Source organism: Ciconia boyciana, chromosome 4, assembly GCF_034638445.1.
Source record: "Ciconia boyciana chromosome 4, ASM3463844v1, whole genome shotgun sequence".
Classification (NCBI taxonomy): Eukaryota; Metazoa; Chordata; class Aves; order Ciconiiformes; family Ciconiidae; genus Ciconia; species Ciconia boyciana.
The window spans coordinates 64245965-64267566 of record NC_132937.1 but is presented as its reverse complement, the minus strand read 5'-3'; the positions used below and the strand labels follow the sequence as shown (position 1 = coordinate 64267566).

Here is a 21602-nt window from a genome sequence, read left to right as displayed (position 1 = left end):
TTTTCAAGATATATCTTTCCATTGAAAAGTATGAAGAGAAGACAGAAGTTATTACTTGTTCTCTCTGAAGAGCAGTAATTTCAGATTTAAAACTGTTACCGAAAAATCTAGTTGTATGTTTTTGAGAGCTTTGGAAATATATTTATCACCTATTTTTATGTGAAACATAACGTTTCCAGCTTGCTCCAGCAGGTATGCATTCTAACTTTTAGTATCTCTCTGTGACATAGTACCATAAAATTTAGAAATTTCATTAGAAATTTTTGTAAGGACGTTGCAATTATAAGTGTGAATTATAGTTAAATTTTATAGGATGCTCAGCCTATTTAGAAGAGCTCAGAGAGCTAAATAAGAATTCCAGTTGGAATACAAATGCTTTAAAAATTTGAGGGAAGGTTAGGAAGGTAAAATGATCTAATTTGAAATTTTCGACTTGCTGACTTGGTTGTTATTTCATCTATTCAACAACTTCACCAAGTTTTCCTGTTTAAGATCACCTTTATGTATTTGCTTGCTGATTTTCATGCATGTTTCTTTGAATGATTTTATAGTCAGAATTACAAAAAAACAAACAAAAAGCAATCACACATAGCTAATAACTGAAGCATACCTGACATTGAAACAAAATTCAAATTACATTTTACTGAAATAAGTTTGTTCTGTTTCATTTATTACAAGCACAATGAAATACCAGAATTTGAAATGCAAATAGGTACATTATCAAATTGCCTGCACAATTTAATCCCTCCCACTTCTGCTATCTATAATCTCCACTAGCTATGCCTGACAAGTACAAAATTTGATGATGGTCACATGAAATATTTTTTGGAACAAGCAGTCCACATAGTAATTCTTAACTGACTGTATTTTAAGAATATATTATATTCAGTCAACCTGGATAGCATTTGCAAACAACGTCATTAAAGAAGTCACCTGCTAATACATTTATGTGATCATTATGAAGAAATCTCTAGCCATTTTAATTAATAGCTTTATTTTGCTTAGGCAATATTTTCTGCCAAAGCAGGGATAACAACCTGGGCTAATCAGTATGAACTTGCAGCATTTCAGTAAATACTCTCTCCTCACCCTGCTGTATGAACAAATAACTAAGACCAGCTTTTAAACATACCCCAATGTCCCTAGAGAAAGACTGGGAATATTAATTCATGACTACAATAAGACTCATGACTAAGGCATGCTGTTGAAACAGCAGAAATACTCAGCTTTTTACAGTCTTAGTTGTTAGAGACTTTTTAAAGTGTTGTCTGATAAATTATTTATAAACCGTCTCTAGGTTTTCTTCCTCCTGTGATGGCTTGCAAACATAAACACTGATATTGGACATTGATGCCATTATGCAAGTTTGACTTTTCCAGAAACTGCTCGCACTGTTTTTTGGCCTGCTGGGCCGACAGTGGTGTGGTAGTGAATGCAGTCCATATGTTTACAATCTGAGAGATTGTCAGTGTAACAGAGGTCTTATCTAACAGTGAGGTTTAATAAGCCGTGGCAGTTGTAACTAAAGTTGAGACTAGGATAAATTCCAGCTTCTTCGTGGGGGCCTGCTGCTGAAAACTTGGAGCTCCAACAACAGCAAAAAGAAGTGTATCTTTAAGAAAATCTATAATTTAACAGTACTTGATTTCTTCGCATGCCTTGACTTTCATGCACTGCATCTATCACCCTTCTTCCTTCTCATTTGAGATGGTTTATCTTTATGCTTCATATCTTTTAGCTATTATCTGTTCTGTATATATTTTCTGTTGCTGTGCTTGCTTGGCAGCATCTTTAAGCTTAATCTGCAGTACTGTAATATTAAGGAAACATCCAGTTTTATCATTTTGCTACAAACAATGTTGACTGGATGCACCACACAGAGATGTAATAGTCCTGGGAAACCTCACTTCTGCTCACCAGATACATCAACTTGCTTATGTGAGCGCCATTAACATGATTTCTGCTGTCTCTGAGTATATGAATTCTGTATCTGCTGCCTGTGACCTAACAGCTGTCTTTGGGCATTTCTGATTAACACCACTATTCAGCTGCTTAATGTTCACCACAGATATGGGTAGTAGTACTCTGTAGTAGTCTTGGTAGCGGGATGAGACCATTTCTGCATAGCTTTTCTGTAACTCTTCTCATTCTATTGCTGATCCATGATCTGAAATTGATCTTTACTTGGGAATATAAACTACCTTGATTTTTAGGGCTATGGTATCTCCTTTTTCATGGACCATTTTAAAATGAATTATATGAATGAACTGCCTAAGATAAATGATTCTAATATCATGGCTGGCTGAGCTAGGGACTGTGAGTTTCCTTTTCCAGTAATGCAAGCAAAAACCTGTGATAATCATTTAATACCTGATAATGAAGTATTAAAATGAATAATTAGTTACCAAGTAAAGGTAGTAATTTTTTTTTTCAGTTGTTAAAAGTTTTTAGATTTGAGGTGTGATTTTTCTCTGCTTAACCTTTTGGAAACTTGTTTGGATGAGAAAACCTGGGAGAAGTAGGAGACAAGACTGGGAACTGATTTTCTCTAACCTACCTTTTAGATGGGATGCCACTGAGCTGGTGGATTGGAAGAACCAATGAAACACAGACTTACTGGGGAGGTTCCTTGCCTGCTGTACAAAAATGTGCTTGTGGATTAGAGGGGAACTGCATTGATTCCCAGCATTACTGCAACTGTGATGCGGACAGAGATGAATGGTGACTTTTTACTGTTGCTTATTCACAATACTTTTTCTTGGAAAGTAAATAAAGAAAATATACAGGCCTTAGCACATTTAGAACACCAAGGCTGTTGTAAATTTAAATTACCATAGTGTCACCTGCTTCTTTGATATAGAACACATGTTCTTACAAGATTATAACTATATACATATAAGTATATAAGTGTTATTGCTAATTCTTTCACTTTGAATTCTGGGGAGGGTTTAATTTTATACAGATACTTTCTAGTTTTGTAGTATATTGCGTATTATATATTAAGATGTTAGCTCTGGTCTTTAGTACAACTTCAGTTATTAGTTTTAGAATACTGAAAGTAATTAAAGCTAAAATAAAAGGTTCTGGAAAAAAGTAAGTTAATTTTTAGCATAATTTTAAACTACACTTCTAAGTTTAGACCTTTCACCCCCTTTTTTTGTCATCTGCAACTTAGATAATTAAAATTGGACACCCTTGCTATCAGCAAAGCAAAGCACTTCTGAGGGGATGGAAGGATTTCTAAAATGTAGATCTTCCACTTGTACTTAAAATTATCTGATGTTATTTATGATTCCATTCAAATAAGTAACGTAAGAGATTAATTCCTGTTCCAATGTCAAATCTGAACCTGACTTTTCACTTAAGAGGATCAGATACAACTTTCTCAACAATAGCTCCAGTGCAGTATAGGACTTTATAAAGCAGACAGGGACTTTCCAAATGAAATCTCTTCTGTTGAAGAAACTGTTAAGCTTGTAAAGTTGTAAAGCACATTTAACATATATAAATCCAACTCAGTGAGTAAGTTAATATATGCACGTTAATAAATGTATCAACGTCTGTTTTTTGAAAATAGAAAAATGTAAGGTAGGTACTTCGGAACATCTTCATGTATACAAAATGCAGTAATACATTATTTTCTCCTCAAGTTAAATATTCACCCTTCCTTTAAAGGAACAACTACTGAATTTGCTTGGAAAATGCTTATTCTCCTATCATGAGCAGGGAACTCAGCAGATACAGAAATGAAAATACAACAAAGGATTAGTCAAAGAACAATTCTTCACAAGTTTCAAGTGTTTCTGTAGGAAAAGAATTTGCATCTGCAGTAAAACTCACAGACTGATAGCTGCTATGCTCATTCCAATAAAGAGATTAAACAAATACACAGAACAGTAGGAATTTCCCTATTTTTGTGCTGTACAAAAATAAAAACAATTTTTGATTCCCAACAGCAAAATAAGTGTTGAAAGACGAACGCATTTTGAGACAGGATTTTGAGTAGTTGCTAGTATGTGTAATACATTCTTGCTCAGTTTTGTCATTCATTTAATCCATGCTCACATACATAGGTTAATTTATAATGATAGCATACTTGTAAATAAAGTAGATAGAGGATGACATGCATGTCTTCACTATAACCACTGAGTAAATTGCATATGTTGATGAGCGTATTACATTGAAAATATAATGAATCCTGGTTTATATTTCTGTATGTATCCACTTTTGACATTTTAATTTTCATTTTAAGTGGTGACTTATCCCAGTAACTCCAATGTTATGGAGGCTATGTTTACACTTACTTTGGTAGTTGTGCTTAATGTTACCTTTGGATCCCTAGAGACTACTGGTTTGAATCAGTTGACTCAATACTGTTCATAGGGTGGAAAAAGCAGGTAGAAGCTGTGCTTGTTTGAGATGCTTTCTGAGCACAGAAAACCAGAGTTACACACAGTGCAGTTTTGAAAATATGATTTTGATATTCTTTTTTCATAGTGAAATCTATCTTATTTTATAGATTGGACATAGATTTAGCTCTAAAACTCCTTGTTCGACTAATCAAAATCTTTAAGTCTCTCAAAGTCTAAAATAAAAAAGATTTTTTTTTTAAATCTGTTCCTAAAGATCTACAAAAATGCAAATCCTCTCTGCAGAAGAGGTAAGCTAGTTTCTAAGGGTTTTTTTCAGGTCTAAATTAGAAATCTGCAATATCTCACCTCATCAAAAATTAACATTTTTTTAAAAAATGTTTTGCATTCCTCACTTAAGAAAAAAAGTTTCCTTAAAAAAAATGTACCTTTGTGTGCACTGTGCTCCGAGGCAGATAAACAGAAATGGTATACAGGCGAAAGATGGTGATGTTAGTAAAGGGAGGGGGGAGGGGAGAAAAAAGTCACTAATTTCATTCAGCACAAGGATGGAATCTCTTCCTGTTGTCTCAGTCCCGGTGCACGGTGTACTGAGAGAAGGGGTTGCTAGCCCAGCCACGTTCCCAGAGACACGTGGCTTGATTGCTGAAGTGTGTGTGTCATTAATCTCTGAGCAGTGTGAGTTCCATATTGCCTCCCCTCTCTGAGTTTGTACTGTTGTCTCTGAGCTATTTGCTTTGCCCATTAAAGGGAAGATTCAGCTATAAATGGATTGAACGGACAGATTGAATTTTCCAGAATGGTTCTGAGCGATTGAATATTTCCATGGGTTCAGGGGAAGCAATTTTAGGGTCAAAACTGGTGTTTATGAAATTTAGAAATTCGGTTCTGACACTAAGTTAACAAAGATTTTAAACAAGGAATTTGGTCTAAGATTACAAGTACTGGGTGTGTGCTCTGAGTGCTAGGCTGCATATTTCGTTTTCTGCGAGTTACTTATTTGTAGCATGTGCTGCTTTTCCTGTACATTCAGCATGACTTTATATTTTTCTATTTGATTTTTTTTTAACTTTTGTCAAGGTGAAAAAGGAAAAAAAAGTTAGACTTATTTGAAAGTTATACCAAGCCATTTAATATTCCATAAGGAAAAGACAGGCCATTATAGATACAGAATGTCCTCAGCAACATAAAATTGCTGACATGGGCAAATACAGTAGCTTAGGCATCCAATTAGATAGCCATTTATGTAAAAAAGTTTTCTCATGCTTATGCAGACAAGCACAACCATAAAACTGCCAACTTCCCATGAAATTATTTAAATCCTGTCAAATTATCACAATATCAATACCAAAGCATATGTTTGTATTCACAGTTACTTGTACTACCTATAGAGTTACGCAGCACTTTTTTTCAGAATTTAATTCTTTCCTTGTCTCCAGCAATGTGTGAATGATAATTAAATGTTTATCATCAGAAACGTTTAGGAGAGCTGTGGCTTTCATTTTACCTTTTCAGGACAAATGATACTGGATTCCTCTCCTACAAGGAGCATCTACCAGTAACTGAAATTGTGATCACAGATACTGACAGACCAAATTCTGAAGCAGCTTACAAACTGGGGCCTTTGCTTTGCCATGGTGACAGTAAGTAACAACTACAGAGTTTTGCTAAGCAACAATGGGTTTTGACTGCAATACATTTTAAATGTTATTTGCTAAACAGCCTAAAATACACTTGTGTAAAAATTTTATCCAGCTTTTCTAGTAATTAGAAAAGAAAAAGACAAAATGCCATGCTCCAGTGCAAACCAGGGTACAATTATAAAGATATATTTTTGATGATACACATCAATAGTGAAGACAGAAATAGTATAGTTTTCAAACAGATATTTTGAGTACAAAATCCAGTGGTTTTATGCAATTCGAATTAAAGTTATGAATAAAAGATTACATGAAGGGTTACCATACCTTGGGTGAAACATACCCTTCACTAGACATGCATGCCTCCATCACCAATCCTTATGCATGTTAACTCCTCTGAGTACTTGTGCAAATAGGAAAACTATACTACAGGAGATTAATCCAGTATATGCAATATCTATGAGCAAAATTTGAACTCCACATAAGAATTTAAAATTTAGAAAGTTATACAGTAATTCAAAACATAAAGCTTGTACATCCTGAATATGTATGTAGTAACGACAAAAATATAATGTGTGAAGAAATCATTTAAAGGTAATGAGACAACTGGAGCAAAACTGATACCTTATTGAAGATTTGTGGTGACATTTCTGATTTCATTAATTTCCTTCTTCATTGGCAAAGAAAACAGATTTGGTTTATGTTCAATAGTAAACTGTTGCCCAAAATTCTAGGGCTGCTGCTCTTTGTAAACAAAAGTCAGGAGAAGCAATGCTATAGATCACCCTAAGGATCTTAACTGAAGTGTTGAATGGATTTTATCTACAGTTGATTAAGGGATTAAAATATTTAATAAACTTAATTTCTTTACATCAAATGTTATCTTATGAGTTTTCATGAACTTCACTATTGTTTCAAATAATTACAAATTAATATTTTTATTCATTATGTGATTTTCCTCCTTCATCATATGATGTTGTGTCTGTTTCTCAAATTTCTTCAGCCTTTATGAATAAAAGGAAGTGAATATCAGTAAAGAAGAAGCGATCTGTACTTTTAGGCTCACTCCGGAGACTGCACAGATAAATAAATATAAATTAGCATATATTTATTTTTATGTCATCTCTGCTTTCATTCCTGTGACTTGTCAGGGTAATTATGTCTAGAAGATTTGTTAACAGATGTGTGTTACAGCAGTGCTTTCTAATTTTCTTATGAAAATTTATAAGACACGAAAACAAACCTGTTGTGTGCTTCCTTTTTACTTGTTTGATGTCCGATTGCGAGCTGATCATTTATCTTATCTATCAAAGAACTGGTAAATCATGGGGTTATGACATAGGATTATGGTATAATTCGGAGTGGAAGGCACCTAAGGAGGTCTCCTGTTTACAGCGCGATCAACCGTGAGCTCAGACCAGGTTTGTCAGGGCTTTGTCAAATTGGGGCTTGAAGCCCCCAAGGATAGAGCCTGCACTGCTTCTCTGGGCAGCCTGCTCCGCTGCTTGACTGTCCTAATTGAGAATTTCTTTTTGCTTAGATCAAGCCTGAAACTCTGCTGTTTCAACTTATCCCCATTGCCTTTGATACTCACACCTTACGCCGATGCAAGGAGCCTGGCTCCATCTTCTTGATGATTTCCCCTAAGGTTTTGGGGACTGCTGTCAGGTCCCCCACAAAGCTGTCCCTCCTCCAGGCTGAACCAGCCCTGTTCCCTCAGTCTGAAGGGCAGGAAAAGTACTCCAGACCTGAACATCCTGACGGCCTCCCCCATACTCAGTCCTGTTTATCAATGGTTTTCCTGTACTGGAGGGCCTAAAATTGCAGGTGGTATGTAGATGTTGTCTTACAAGTGTTGAGTAGAGGGGGATAACCACCTCCCTCAATTGACTGGCTATGTTCATACAGCCTATGATGCAGCAGGCCTCCATTGTGGCCAGGGACAATGAAACCAGACACAATGACAGCGATGAAACAGAAGTATTTACAGCTTGTGTAGTACTAATAAGTGGGGCGAATTTCAAATTCACCACTCACCAAGTTCCCAACTACTATTAATTATATAACCTGACCCCAATTATCACAAATCTTAAAACATGGAAGCCAACTAGCTTCCCCGGGTGAATCATTAAAACATACAGACAGTTCTGACACCCATTGACCTCCCTGCCTTTATGTGATGTTTGCTTAGTCTGAGTGATTGAATTGCTGCAAAATTTCATGCTGATGCTAAATGATCACAGGATTTCTAGACAAGCTGCAACAGAGAACTCTAAAATATCATGAGGACAAGCACAAAAAGTCAGAGGCTGAATGTCAGAGAAATATTTTCATAATGTCAGACAACATTATAAAATTTGACTTCAGAAAGAAGCAATTTGGGACTGAAATAATCTCAGTGAAAAGACCTTTCAGAATATAACCACTTAATGGTAATAATACAGCAAAAACCTTGGAAAGGAACATTCACTTCGGTTATTTAATAAGAGCAGTAATGCAATTTTTTCTCAGCCATTTACATCATAAAGACAAAGATACTAAGAGATGGCATGCTTTTAGGGAAGTAGGGACTAAAATTTGAGAAAACAATACAGAATTTCTGAAGGAAAAAATAATGTAAAATCATAGAATTTTGACACAAAACCAAAGTGCAAGGTGTTGAGTAAAATATTAATTGTATGATAATATATAATAAAATATATAAATATGAAGTATCATATAATATGTTATATAGTCTGTATCATATACTTTATATAATGTGTCACATATATTACCTATATCATATAATTGTCATACTGTGTTATTCTATATTTTTATAGTATAATAACACATAATATAGGGTATATCATATATAATAAATGATATATAATATATTTGATATTGTATTAAATTATATCAATATATTTTCTCATATAAAACATAATTATATTATATATTACAATAAATATTCCATTCTATTCCATTATTTTAATCATTATACTGGAAATGACCAAATGTATGATTTACTACAATTTTTGCAATGGTCTTTATGTATCAGCAGGGGTTTTTATAATGAAAATTTTCTTTAAAGTTCAGTTTTCCAGAAAATGTAAAAAGCCATGAGTTGTAGTAGTTTCTGAGTTCTACGTATTAAATTTCACACTAGACAAAACTGATGAAGTAAGTCTAAACTCTCTTGTAAGATCAACAATTACTTCTTAGTAGCACTTTGAAGCTGCAGGAGGGAAGCAGACCGTTATTAAGATTTTTTCTAATCTGAGGCTGCAGAAACCCATGAGGGTCTAATTAAATGCACTTTTAATTATATTTCTTTTCTTCTGCACCTTTGGATAGGTGGAGAACACAAAAAAAGATCTAGTAGCAAACACCCATTTCTCAGAAGTACCGTCAAACAAGGAAAAATAGATATTATTGGATTCACAAGTATGACTTGAGTACTCTCCAGAGAGATTATTGCTTATTTCTTTTTCTGTCACTCTCTAAAACTAAATTATACAATTCGACTTCATAGGGGATATCCTGTTATTAAACATGGTTTTTGTTCTTTCTTAAGGACATAAGTTCTTCAGAACAACTCTCTGGCATACCATATGTAAATGTGGAGGAGAAGGTTTACTTGTATTTGTGATACACTTAGTACTTCATTAAATGATTCAAACCCAAAAGATCATAAATTCTCATTGCATCAATAATCTATTCCTTCTAGGACATCTACTTAGAGATAAAAATAATCATTTTTGCCCACAGCAAAATAAAGTATACCCATAAATAGTTCATTAAATTGAATTGTCATAAACCATGCACTCCCTTGACTAAGTTTCCAAGTTAGAGTTACTTCATTAGGTACTTCTAAGAAGTCATGTATCATAATTCAAATGCAGTCCAGCAGAAGTTACCTAGTCTTCATGGCACATTTTTTATTTTCACTCTTTTATTTAACATTGTGTTACTGTACTTGCTTTCTTTATGTTAGGTTTTATGGAATGACTCTCTTCACTGAAGTGTGTTATTTATAGAAAACCAAACCATATTTGCTAGAGCAAAGCAGGAAAGAGTATCGTAATAAAAGAAAAATAATAGCAAAACCAATACCACTATAGTTCTTTTTATGTATAAAGTTCCATTCAGATATTAATGATTTTTCTCAGCATTTGTGATGTTAGTCAACTATCTATATTTCTAAAATGCCAAAGTGCAATGAAAGTAGTAATGATATTCTAGAGGAATATGGCCATTTAGAGAAATTAGGCCGTAGGATTTGGTGACACTCAGCTCTATACATATGAGTAGCACTCACCTGTTTCTGACACCTTTAAAATATATTACCAATTCATTTCTATATTCCCTTTTCTGCTGTACAATACAATATGTCTAATAAATTGTATGCCAGCACTTCTGGTGTCAGATGGAAAAATACATCTAAATATAATGAAAGTTAAGAATCAAATTAACCTATATCAACTGAGTAGGCTAACAGGAAAGATTTTGAAGCATACGAGGACAAAAGAAACCTTTGGGCCATTAATAGATAGAAATACTATGGTTTTAATTAAAGAGTAATCTCCATTATTTTTGTAATTATTCAAGAAAAAGCCAGATGTTGATTAAATTCTAATAAAAAGAGTCAGTTAGTATGAGTGGACTTTTAAAAAAAGACACCATTCAAGGGGTTTTTTTGTTTGTTTTCCTTGCAATAACTCACTGGAAATACTCCGATTTTTTACTATGAAGTTCCAGTAAGTATTAGAACATAGAAATATATCCAGAACACTGAAAGAAAGCTAATGTGCCAAAATTATGTGTCATAAATGGGTAATTATAATTTGTCAGCATCAGACTGATTCTTGGCCCAAAAATAAAATTGACGATATAGATCTTAATTGAATAAAACATAACATAAGGATAATGCAATGCAATGTAAAGATAATGTATAATTCAGCATGAGTTTATATAAAGTAAATTTGGCCAGACTTTTGAGGGACTTCAGTCCTGGTAAAGGCAATACTGGTGAGGTGAGATACTTGGAGTCTAGTAAGATATTTGACGGAGTGTCACATACTTGATTGAATTAAAAAAAAAAAAAGAAATGTACAAATTCAACTGCAAAATGATAGTACAAGCAGGTAAATGCGAGCAGATAATCCATTCAATGTAAGTTCCCAGTTTGACATTTAAAACAAAAAAACTAGTGTGAGCTTTGGACATAATAGTTTTAGAGATCAACTGTATTAACTGATCATAAGTGATACCTTCACTAAAGCAGCACTGTAAATTTCTAAGTTTAGCCAAAAAAATCTGTTTCATCTATCTGCAGTAGCCTGAGACAACAGGGCATGTCTTTGTTAATAACAGATGGAACAGTATACTGAGTGTTCACTTCTTCCTTTTATTTAGCGTTACAATATTAATTTATTTTTGTCCTAATCTCAATCTAATCAACATTATTTTGATCCTCTTTACTGCTTCCTGCATAATCAAGAAGTTTACAGGTTACAGGTTACAGCTTTCACTATATGAAAAGGATGTAAGGTTAAAGGATTGCATTAAAGAAGTTAAGAGATGTAATTTTTAGTGAAAGCCTCTTAAGCTTAATCTGTTTGCTTAACTCAGGCAAAATCTGAGGTGATATGCTCAATTTAAATAGAGTTTCATAGAGTAAGAACTTTCAAATAATGTTGTTGAAAGCAGGCGAGAAAATCAGAAAAAGATCCAGTGGTTGGGATTTTAAGCTAGGCCAATGGCCTGAGTGTGTGTGCATATATAAATATATATACAAATTGACAGTAAGAGCATTTATGAATTTTCCATAAATAGACAATTTTTAATTGAATTGATTGAATATTTTTCCTAGAATAAATGCTCTTTTTCAAACAAGAATTTATTCAGGGAATTTGTACAGACTGTGGCATATTCGAGGTTGAAGTAGATGATCACAGTTTTCCCTTCTGGTCTTTTAATCTGTGAATCTTATAATAAGCTGCAATGTAGTGGAGCTGGAAGTAGTGATACAGATGGGGCAGCTGAACTCCACAAATTCTCAGAGGCAAACAGTTGCCAGCTGGTCAGACTTCATAACGTTAGGACAATAGCTTTAGAAGAAGCAATTTGCACACTTCTCAGTAATTTTGGCCTCCTCTCTGCTGTGCTGGACGAAGGGAAATTTTTGCATGTAGCAAAACTGACAGAAATATTGGGCAAACATGGAAAGAAATAGATGTAACTAAAATGTAATAGGTAGTGATGATTTTCCTGTTTGGTTTTGCACAGGAGTAAAGCAAAGCAACCCACACACACAACCCAAAACAAAACAAAACAAAAAACCCAAACCAAACAGACAAAATCATTAGGATACAAACAATAGATGATGACATAATGTAAAGACCAGTTTAAGAGCCCAGACAGGGAGGAGCAGATCAAAGACAACAGGCAAAATCCTGATCATCTACTGGTAGTTTACCTAAGATCAGATAACCCAGTAGTGTAGATCAGACAGACTAATAGGATCTACAATTTACAATTAGCATGCTTTCTAGAGTATTAACCTTCTACATTACTACTACTGTGCACTTATAATCTGATCACAGTGACATTCCAGTGAAATTCAAAGATCCTGTCTATCTACCAGAGACCAGAAGCTGGCTCTTACAAAGAAGAGCACTCTCTGCTGGAAGCTCTCTCAGTACCTTTGAAGTGTTTCACAAAATCCCTCTAAGATGGAGAATATGGGAAAGATGGAAGGCACATTAAAAGTCATCTTCATAAAGACTGCAGCTGCTTTGAGAACACAACTAGCACCTCCAGATTAACAGCAGCATGCCTTAGCTATGTCAATCCATAAGAGATGAGTAGTATTTTATGTCATGTCAATTAGACATTTGGTTTTTTGGGGGGAGAGGGAAGACTAGTCAAAAAAATACATACAGAAAATATTGTTTGGCAACATAAGATCTTTATTTTCTCTGCCTCAGCACTCACTATCCCTCTTGGAGTTTTACAATGAAAGAATGAATGATGCAACACTTAGAGATATCAAAAATTGATACAAATAAAGAACAGATTTCAGTTTTGATTAAAAACTTGAAGAGTGCTACAATTTGTAATAGCACAGTTGTTTTGAGAGTCACTTTTATTATCTTTGCAACATTAGAATGGCTAATTTATCTGTCTTGTTCTCATTTTTCCCTATTTCACTCTAAAATTCCAGGTTGGTAAGAGTAGTTGATATATGCCAAAAACTAAAGTAAATTTTGCAATATAAATATGCTGCTGTTTTATTTATAACAAACAGGATCTTCTTTTTTTACTCATAGGAATACTGCAGTCTTACTACTCAGATAAAATACTAAATATTATTGATTTCCTAACTACATGTTGTTTAGTGGTTCCAGAAAACTAAATAGGACACTGTGAGCCAAATACTGTAAAGTGAAGAAATTCTTTTCCCACCCTGATTTACAACAGCATAAGATGCTTTGTAATATACTTTTGCTAGATCTATATTCAACTCATTTTATTGATACAGTAGCTTAACATTCATAAACCACACAATTTTCAGAGCTGAGTAAAAGAACAGCTAGGTAAGAGAAGGCAGGAAATTAAGAAAGGAGGAATAGAACTTCCCTGTCCTCCCCCAAGGACTCCATTCTGATTTACAAAGATCATTCAAATGCTTCATTGAAGCTAATTGTATCATTACTCTACTGGACTGTTACTGCCACTATTGTCTCTCTTCTAATTACTAGCAATGTTTTGACAATTTTGTATAAATTACTAGTATTAAACTTCCTATTGTGTTTGAATTACTGGTAACAGCCAGCCCATTGTTTTTTAAATAGCTGTTATATACTTGAGTCATAACTGTGGTGAAGTTTGCTCTGTGGGAGCCATGACCTGAAACAGTTGAGGAACACGGGCTTAAAATTGATCCCAATATGTAAGGCCGCTGCCTTCGGCTGACGGCACTTTTCACACTATGATAACTCCAAGGAACTCATCAGGCAGCACAGAAGAGTGAGGTGCAAAGCTACGCTTTCTTTTCCCAGCCTAAGCCATCTGTTCACAGCTCTGCCCTATCATGTAAAAGTTGTCCTGATGGCTGCTCTAACTTGTGATGGCTGGCAGTACTCCCAAGTGGCGAGTGTCGCAGCAAGCCATTGCCAGAATACATATGAATATCCTGCCATGCTGTTTTTCTAGGTGTGGGATCCGAACCCTGATTAAAACTCTGCTAAAAAGTCAGGAGGAATGAGTGAATGGACTTTGATTTTAGTTCATTGGGCTGTGGACCTGCCCTCTATGTACACTGTATCATAGGCTTTGATTTTGCAGATAAGAGAGAAATTTGCAAATTTTTTCTTCTCTCTCCCTCCCCAAAACCAAGAGTGTCTGGAGCAAAGATCATAGTTTTGCTTTAGACCCAGATGACAGCATTATCAGGAGAATGTGCAATGGCCTTGTTCAATTAGATAGGAAGATATTGAATGCCTCATTTGATTTAGAAAGCAATATTGTTTAATAAAGAAATACAGATACATCTGTAAGAATTCAGCGATAATAACAAGGTACTTATAGTTGAACACCATAAACGCAGATTATGTTCTTATCAGAAGAGGATGTTATTCAAGATTTTACATAAGCTTTTCAATAATCAAGAACAAAATCTAACAAATTATGATTAAATGCCAGCTTAAAGAAAAACCAAACCAACAAAATGTGTTTGATCTTGTAACCTTTTTTTGAGTAAAACTGACTTACATTGGATTTATCATGTAAGTAAGAATGCATATACCTTTCTAAACTGCAGTCAACTAAAGGAGATGATACCTTCATAATTTATTTATTTATTTATTCCTTCCACAGTAATTACTAGGAGCTGTATCCTACCTTCTTTGTCATATCTGGTAAAACTTCACTGGACTACAATACTAACAAAACTCTTTTCCTTGTTATGTGAGAAATATACATAACAACTATCATAGTTATTGTTTATACTGGCTAATGTAGGTATAGTACTTCATTCAAAGCTGCTATGTTTATTTGCTTCATAAAAGGATATGTCAGGCCCTAACTGGACTGTCTAGCTGAAATGCCAGGCATTTTATTTCCCATTAATTGGGTTTTGGTTTTCTGAACTGATCACCTTAATTTCTCTTGCTGAATCATTTTTCTGTGTCTCCAAGAACCCCCACTTTTTGTTTTATAGACTAAGCTGGAGGCTTCTGTGGAAGTTAGACTCTGAACATTACAACCCCTTCCTAGACCTGGGTGCTTTCCTTTGTTTAATCCCATTATAAAACTTGTACTGGTAATATTAGATAACACTGTATCTTTCACTTAATCTTTCATTTTGACAACCAGGAACATTTTGGAATTCAGCATCCTTCAACACAGAGGCATCCTACCTGCATTTCCCCACCTTCCATGGAGAGCTCAGTGCAGATGTCTCATTTTTCTTTAAAACTACTGCTTCCTCAGGAGTATTTTTAGAAAACCTGGGAATTCAAGACTTCATAAGGATAGAGTTATCCTGTAAGTAACATGACTGATGGTTGTTATTATTATTATTATTATTATTATTATTATTATTATTATTATTATTATAGCAGGTTTCAGTTGCACTAAATTAGAATTAAATTAAATTTTAGAATATTTTAGAACTGTTCTCTAGCTTTATTACTGTTACTGCTACTATTACTATCACTACTACTTTATCATTCCCCCCCAAATCCCAGCACTGAGACTATACAAATATCCACTCAAAGATAATTTCTGCCTCAGAGTGTTCTTAACCTAAGAGCACAGAAATTGGCCCCTGACTGCTTAGACTGTTCCTTCTTCCCTTGCTTACTGCATCCCTGCCACCAAATTCTCGCCCTCCAAATTTTAAGGCGAGGCATTACATGTGGCTGCTGGGAGATTCACTCAGTCACAAAGTGTGACTCAGACCTTCTGTGGCAGAGTATCCTAGCTTAGTCTCACTTTCACATCGTTATTTTTGGGGGTTTTTTTTATTATTTTCTTTATACATACCCAAATCTTTAGACTTTTACACATGAATAAATTTTTGTTGCACATGAGAAAATTAAATGTCTCACTAAATTCAGTAAGGCAACTGATGTAGAATGAAAGTTTTATCTTAGTTGACCTAATTTTTTAGTCTTACATTGTTCATTATTAAAAGGGAGAATATTTAAAAGGATTAAGTTTTTTTTTTTTTAAACTTTTGGATTCATTTGAAATGGCACATCAGTTAAAGAGTCTTATACTTGACAGGTGCCTCTGAGGGTTCTTTAGAACTCCTTTTACCTTGGGATTAGACAGTTCCTCATTTTTTTACAAATACATTGTGTTATCACACTCAAGTATTTTCCAATGAAGAATACAAATAAATGTATATATAAAATATATATCATATAAGGCAAAATATTATTATAGAAACGTTAATGTATCTTTATTAAAAACGAAAATATTCTGCTTGCTTGTTTTTTTGCAAATGTTAATGTCTTAGGTTATCGAAACAAACAGGAAAACACCTACTGTGTTCTTCTGTAGGCAGTTTAATTATAGAATATTGTGGAATGCTTAATCAATTTGGTTTACGTTATTGCAAACTGTAGTTCTATATTTGAAAGATACTCTGTTTTCAACAGTGGTTTTGCCATGTTTATCAAGAGCATGAACTGCCTTCTGTTAAAGTTCTGTGAACAGGTGAAAACAGTAGCGTTATAACCTGTGTCATGTAATACAGAAAATGTACTGGCTCAGCACTTCAGTGGAGAATCTCTGAAGCAATGATGATTTTCTTGTGTGATAAATTATTTTTCTTTTTCCAAATAAACAGTTAAATCATGGAAGGATTAAAGGAATGCTTCTGAGAACTAAATTTATTCAGACAGTTGGCAGAAGAGCATAACTCTTTCTTCAGAATAATAATATGCAGACAAACTCATGTCACTTGTCCTATTCATTCATAAGCTTCCAGACTACTGTATACTTCTCATTTTTATATGACTCGTGACTAGTGAGGCATGAGAGAAAGTGAAAGACTGAATTGGTCTGTATTTTCAGCTTTTAAAAAAAAACAAAGTTTATCTCATTATTGTGTAGCATGTAGAGATATGTCTTAACTTCCAGAAACATCCTAATTCTTTGAATAGACAGACCTATTATTTTTTCTGTCATAGGTAGGATTGTTTGCACTGGAGCCAGAACTGTGTATTTGCACTGAGGGTAGTATCAGTCAGAAATGAGCAATATACATTTCCATCACAAGTACCTTTCTTTTCCAAAAAAAAAAAAAAAAAAAAATCACCTTGAACATTTCATATTGTGTAGGATCATTTAGGTTTCATCATCATATACTCTTTTATAATAGATTTGAACATAAATCACCAACCTACACTTGATATTCTATTAATAGTTCCACATAAATCAATGTCTTTTTTTGATTTGTGTAATAATAAATAACAATAATGAAAATGTCAGGTGTCAGTGTTTAAGATGAGGACGTGTTAGAAATGATTTAAAACTCATTATGTCACTAACATTTGGCATTCCATACTTGTGAACACAATGATCTTTCTTAGCCCTTTATTGATTGGTCTCAAGTTTTATATCTAATTCTTTTATTTATGACGTAATGATCTTTATAACTTTAAGTCTAACTTTGCCAAAGCAGAAGTGTCAGGTCAAGAATCCTAATAGGAAATGTGAAGTTGAGTGCTGTTTGGTTGGTTTTATGTAGTTATAAACACTGCAGTCCATCTGTGTATAATATTCCAGAAAGCTATTGCAAAAATGGAGGTGTGCATCCTAACTGTATTTCAGGATTCCTCTCACAGAGGAACTCATGTCTTGGAATTTTTGTCTGAGTTTCTGTAATCTTCTGCAGAAGTAGTGTCTGAAAGCAACAAGACTGATTCAACTCTGAATAGTACACTCTATTAAATACTTATATGACTGCAGGTTACATCCTCTAGCCAAAAGTCTAGGTAACTATCTTATACTATCTGAGTGCACACTGAAGGATTATTTCCTATTTAAAAGCAATGAGTTAAACAGAAATTTGAAGTAGGGTTAGGAACACTAAGGTGTATTAATTTGGATGGTCTTCTGCGGTTGCTTTGGAAATAGTTCTGAAGAGTCCAATATACAGTTGCTGTTGGCCTTCATCTGCTCAAATTCGCAATTTACTGTCCAGGATGAGTGGAATTCAGTTGCTTCGTTTATGGAAAGTGCTTGGGTTTTGTATTCTGTAGCATATTACTTGGTAATAACTTTCTGCTTCTGCATGTGATGCTCAACCTCGATACTCTGAATGGTTCTTGATGACTGTGCTTTCTGTTAGCCATTTTAGCCACAGCTAGCCACTGACCACTCTCCATGATTACCATCAACTGCATCTGCTGCTCCACTTTGCCAATCTATAGCTGTGCTTTGCCTATGTCTGAATGCATTAGGGCCACAAGAGTCCCTGCGATGTTTGGAAAATATTTGAGTAACACCAAGGTAGGTAGGGCCCACAAAGTATTTTTGCACCAGAAGAGAACTCCTGGACATACCCTCCCCTGCTGTCCAGAAAATGACAAAAGTGGTCTTTGCCTCAGTCCTGTGTCACACGAGGACAAATTTTAGAACTCAGTCAGCATCTCTCCATGTCCTGTGGCATACCTTACACAGTTGGTTTGACCACTGTGCTTATAAATGCCAAATTTCTTCCAAATTTGCAGTGTAGCTGGTTTTAACAGAATTATTTAAAATATTATAGAATGTTAACTGATTATATTTTTCACTTTTTCTGACATATTCTGGTCAGTCTTCAGACACTCCAGCGGATGACCATATGATCATCATTGCTATCTGGGCCTTCATCTCTGGAACCTCTGGGACTGGTTCCCTTTTTTCAAGACTATATTACTTTTTTAGTGGTACTAACATAATTCATTACTTCATTGGTTATTTCAAAATCTTTATTATGTGTTTTCTTGCCTTTAAAATCTAAACAGTAACATTATTTATCAGATCTGTCATTCTGATATGCTATTTAATAGGCACATTCAGTGAGTTCAAAGCAGAATTTGTGTTTTCAGGCTTCACTCCAACAGTATCCAGAGGATTACAAAGACCTCCCTACAGAAGGTAACATTCAACAGAAATTATCTTTACCTGATCACATGGAGTTTCTGTTGTTTTTGTTTCCCTACTGTGTGGTTGGTTTTTTTTGTTTTACACTTCAATAAGGGGAGACTGAGCTCTCAACTTCATCCAGATGAAACAAATTTATCCTAAAATTCATTTTACTGAGGAACTGGTTTTAGACATCAGTTATTTCTTATCATTGCATAAAACACTGTTGATTTTTAAGCAAAAGAGATCATGTATTACAAAAGGTGTTCTGTTTAAAAATAGACTGCACATTATGCCTTATTTTATTTGGAAATTAAAATACTTTGTGTATTTGTCATTTTGGTTTTCTCCCTCAGGTTCAACTGTTATAGAAAAATACTTTATAAAAATCAGATTCGGGGCTTAAGGGATTGCAAGCATGTGGCATTACTCAGTCTAAAGGTTGGCCAAAGTGGATCTAAATGTTATAAAAAGTCTAATGTCTCTTTAAAAAGTGAAAGAAAATAAAAATATTCCATTGATTTTTTTTTTTATTCAGTAAATTAATCTTTGAAAATGTTGTTTGAAGCTGATTTATTTCCCTTGACTACTTCTAATTGTTTTGCTTTTCTCTCAGAGTCCAGTGACATAAATGGGAACATTTCTCTTGGATTCATGGAATCTTCTCAGACCTCTAATCCTTTAATCAAATCCTTAATAATTCAAAATGCTGGTAATCCCTTGTTTAGGGGTTACTTATTTTCATACACGATTGTCCTTGGATATGTGAAAGAAACAGTTTCAGAGAGAATATTAATAATTTTCGGATCTTCAATTTCTGGCATATTCCTCATCTTATTATTTTGACCTGCAAAGATTCAGTTATGATTTTATAAGCAAACTATAAAACTATGTAATGTGAAAGTTGCTTAGGGAATGACTCAATTTAATGCATTGTATACACAGTATTATAAACTAAATCAAAATTTACCCTCTATTATTTGTAGAGATTGTGTGAATAAATAACAAAGGCAAATAGACAGTAGAAGATGTTGACTGGTTTATAATGGTGATAATTTAAATACAGTTAACAATGGTAATCAATTAGCATGTCAGCAAGAAATGCTCTTTATCCAAACTGAAAATAATAAAGCTAGAACATTTCACTGTTTCTTGACTACTACGCTCTCTAGGGGTCCACAAACAGTTTGATATCCATGCTGTTGACAAGTCATTGTTCTCACTGTTGGTGAGTCTGAAGAATGAACTTTGAGAACAGGCCTCCTGAAGTAAACTTTTCCCCTAAAACAATCAGTCTTATCCAATGAAACAGTAGGCTAGACCTTAAAGTAACGTGTTCTGCCACTTAATGTTTTTGTGACACAACTAACTATGAAATGATTTAAATGTCCTTTATTACTGTCTTCTTTCCAGCTCCATCTGAAGTGATTTTTTCATTCGATGTTGGAAATGGACCTAGCGAAGTTTCAGTGCAATCACTCACTTCCTTAAATAACAACCAGTGGCATTATGTGAAAGCTGAACGAAACATCAAAGAGGCATCCTTACAAGTAGATCAGCTTCCTCTAAGGTCTCACAGTGCTCCACCTGATGGGCATATTCGGTTGCAGCTCAACAGCCAGCTTTTTGTAGGTATGCACTCATTTAACAGAATCTTTCCTAGTTATCATCATGAAAATATGAAAAGAAAAGGAAAAAAAAAAAGTAAGAAAAAAGATGGCAACTGGGTCTTTTGAAAACAGTTTGTATGATGAGATGAGAGCCTTTATGAAAAATCCATGGAGGTGTAGCTCAATTTTGAGATTACAAATACAGTTCCTTAGCCTATAGTTACTGCTGGACAGGATTTCAAACAAAGTTTTCTTCTTTTGTGTTTTGTTTTAAGAACAACTAAAGGATCTCCATTTGCGCTGTTTTTTCGAGAGGATGTCATCTGCTGAAGGAAGATGTGTTATTTCTGTAATTTCAAGGAAATTTTGTTGTCTCTTTTCATCCACAACTTCTAATGTTGCTCAGAAAAGTTGTAAATGTCCCATCATTGGAAGTATTTAAGGTCAGGTTGGACAGGGCTTTGAGCAAGCTGATCTAATGAAAGATGTCCCTACTTATGGCAGGAAGGTTGGACTAGATGGTCTTTAAAGGCCCCTTCCAACCCAAACCATTCTGCCCTTTGCTAACATATTTAATGAAATAATTACTCTGTTTACTTAGTATTGGAAACAAGAGAAAGGAACTATTCTTCGATTTCACACAAGCAGGAAAAATCCAGATCTATGGTTGGTTCTGTCTAAACTGTGAAAGCTTAAAAGGAAGTTTACCTGAATATGTCTGCCTTTGTACTTTAACAAATATCACATTAATGTATTTAGAGAAAATACTGGAAAAGCAGAAATGGAATAACAAAAAATTAATCAATGTTTATTTATCTATTACACAGAGCTATATAGAGTTATGTGTTATGCACATG

General features: G+C 34.3%; 1 protein-coding gene across 1 annotated transcript in view; it reads left to right on the top strand.

The window, feature by feature from the left end:
- Positions 1-21602, top strand: part of CNTNAP4 (contactin associated protein family member 4) — a 237999-nt gene that overhangs the window by 194250 nt on the left and 22147 nt on the right. The window contains exons 14-17 of the mRNA XM_072859037.1: positions 2565-2721; positions 5886-6013; positions 15368-15538; positions 20549-20767. Coding sequence (XP_072715138.1) covers positions 2565-2721; positions 5886-6013; positions 15368-15538; positions 20549-20767 — 675 coding nt within the window. The remainder of the gene's footprint in view (positions 1-2564; positions 2722-5885; positions 6014-15367; positions 15539-20548; positions 20768-21602) is intronic.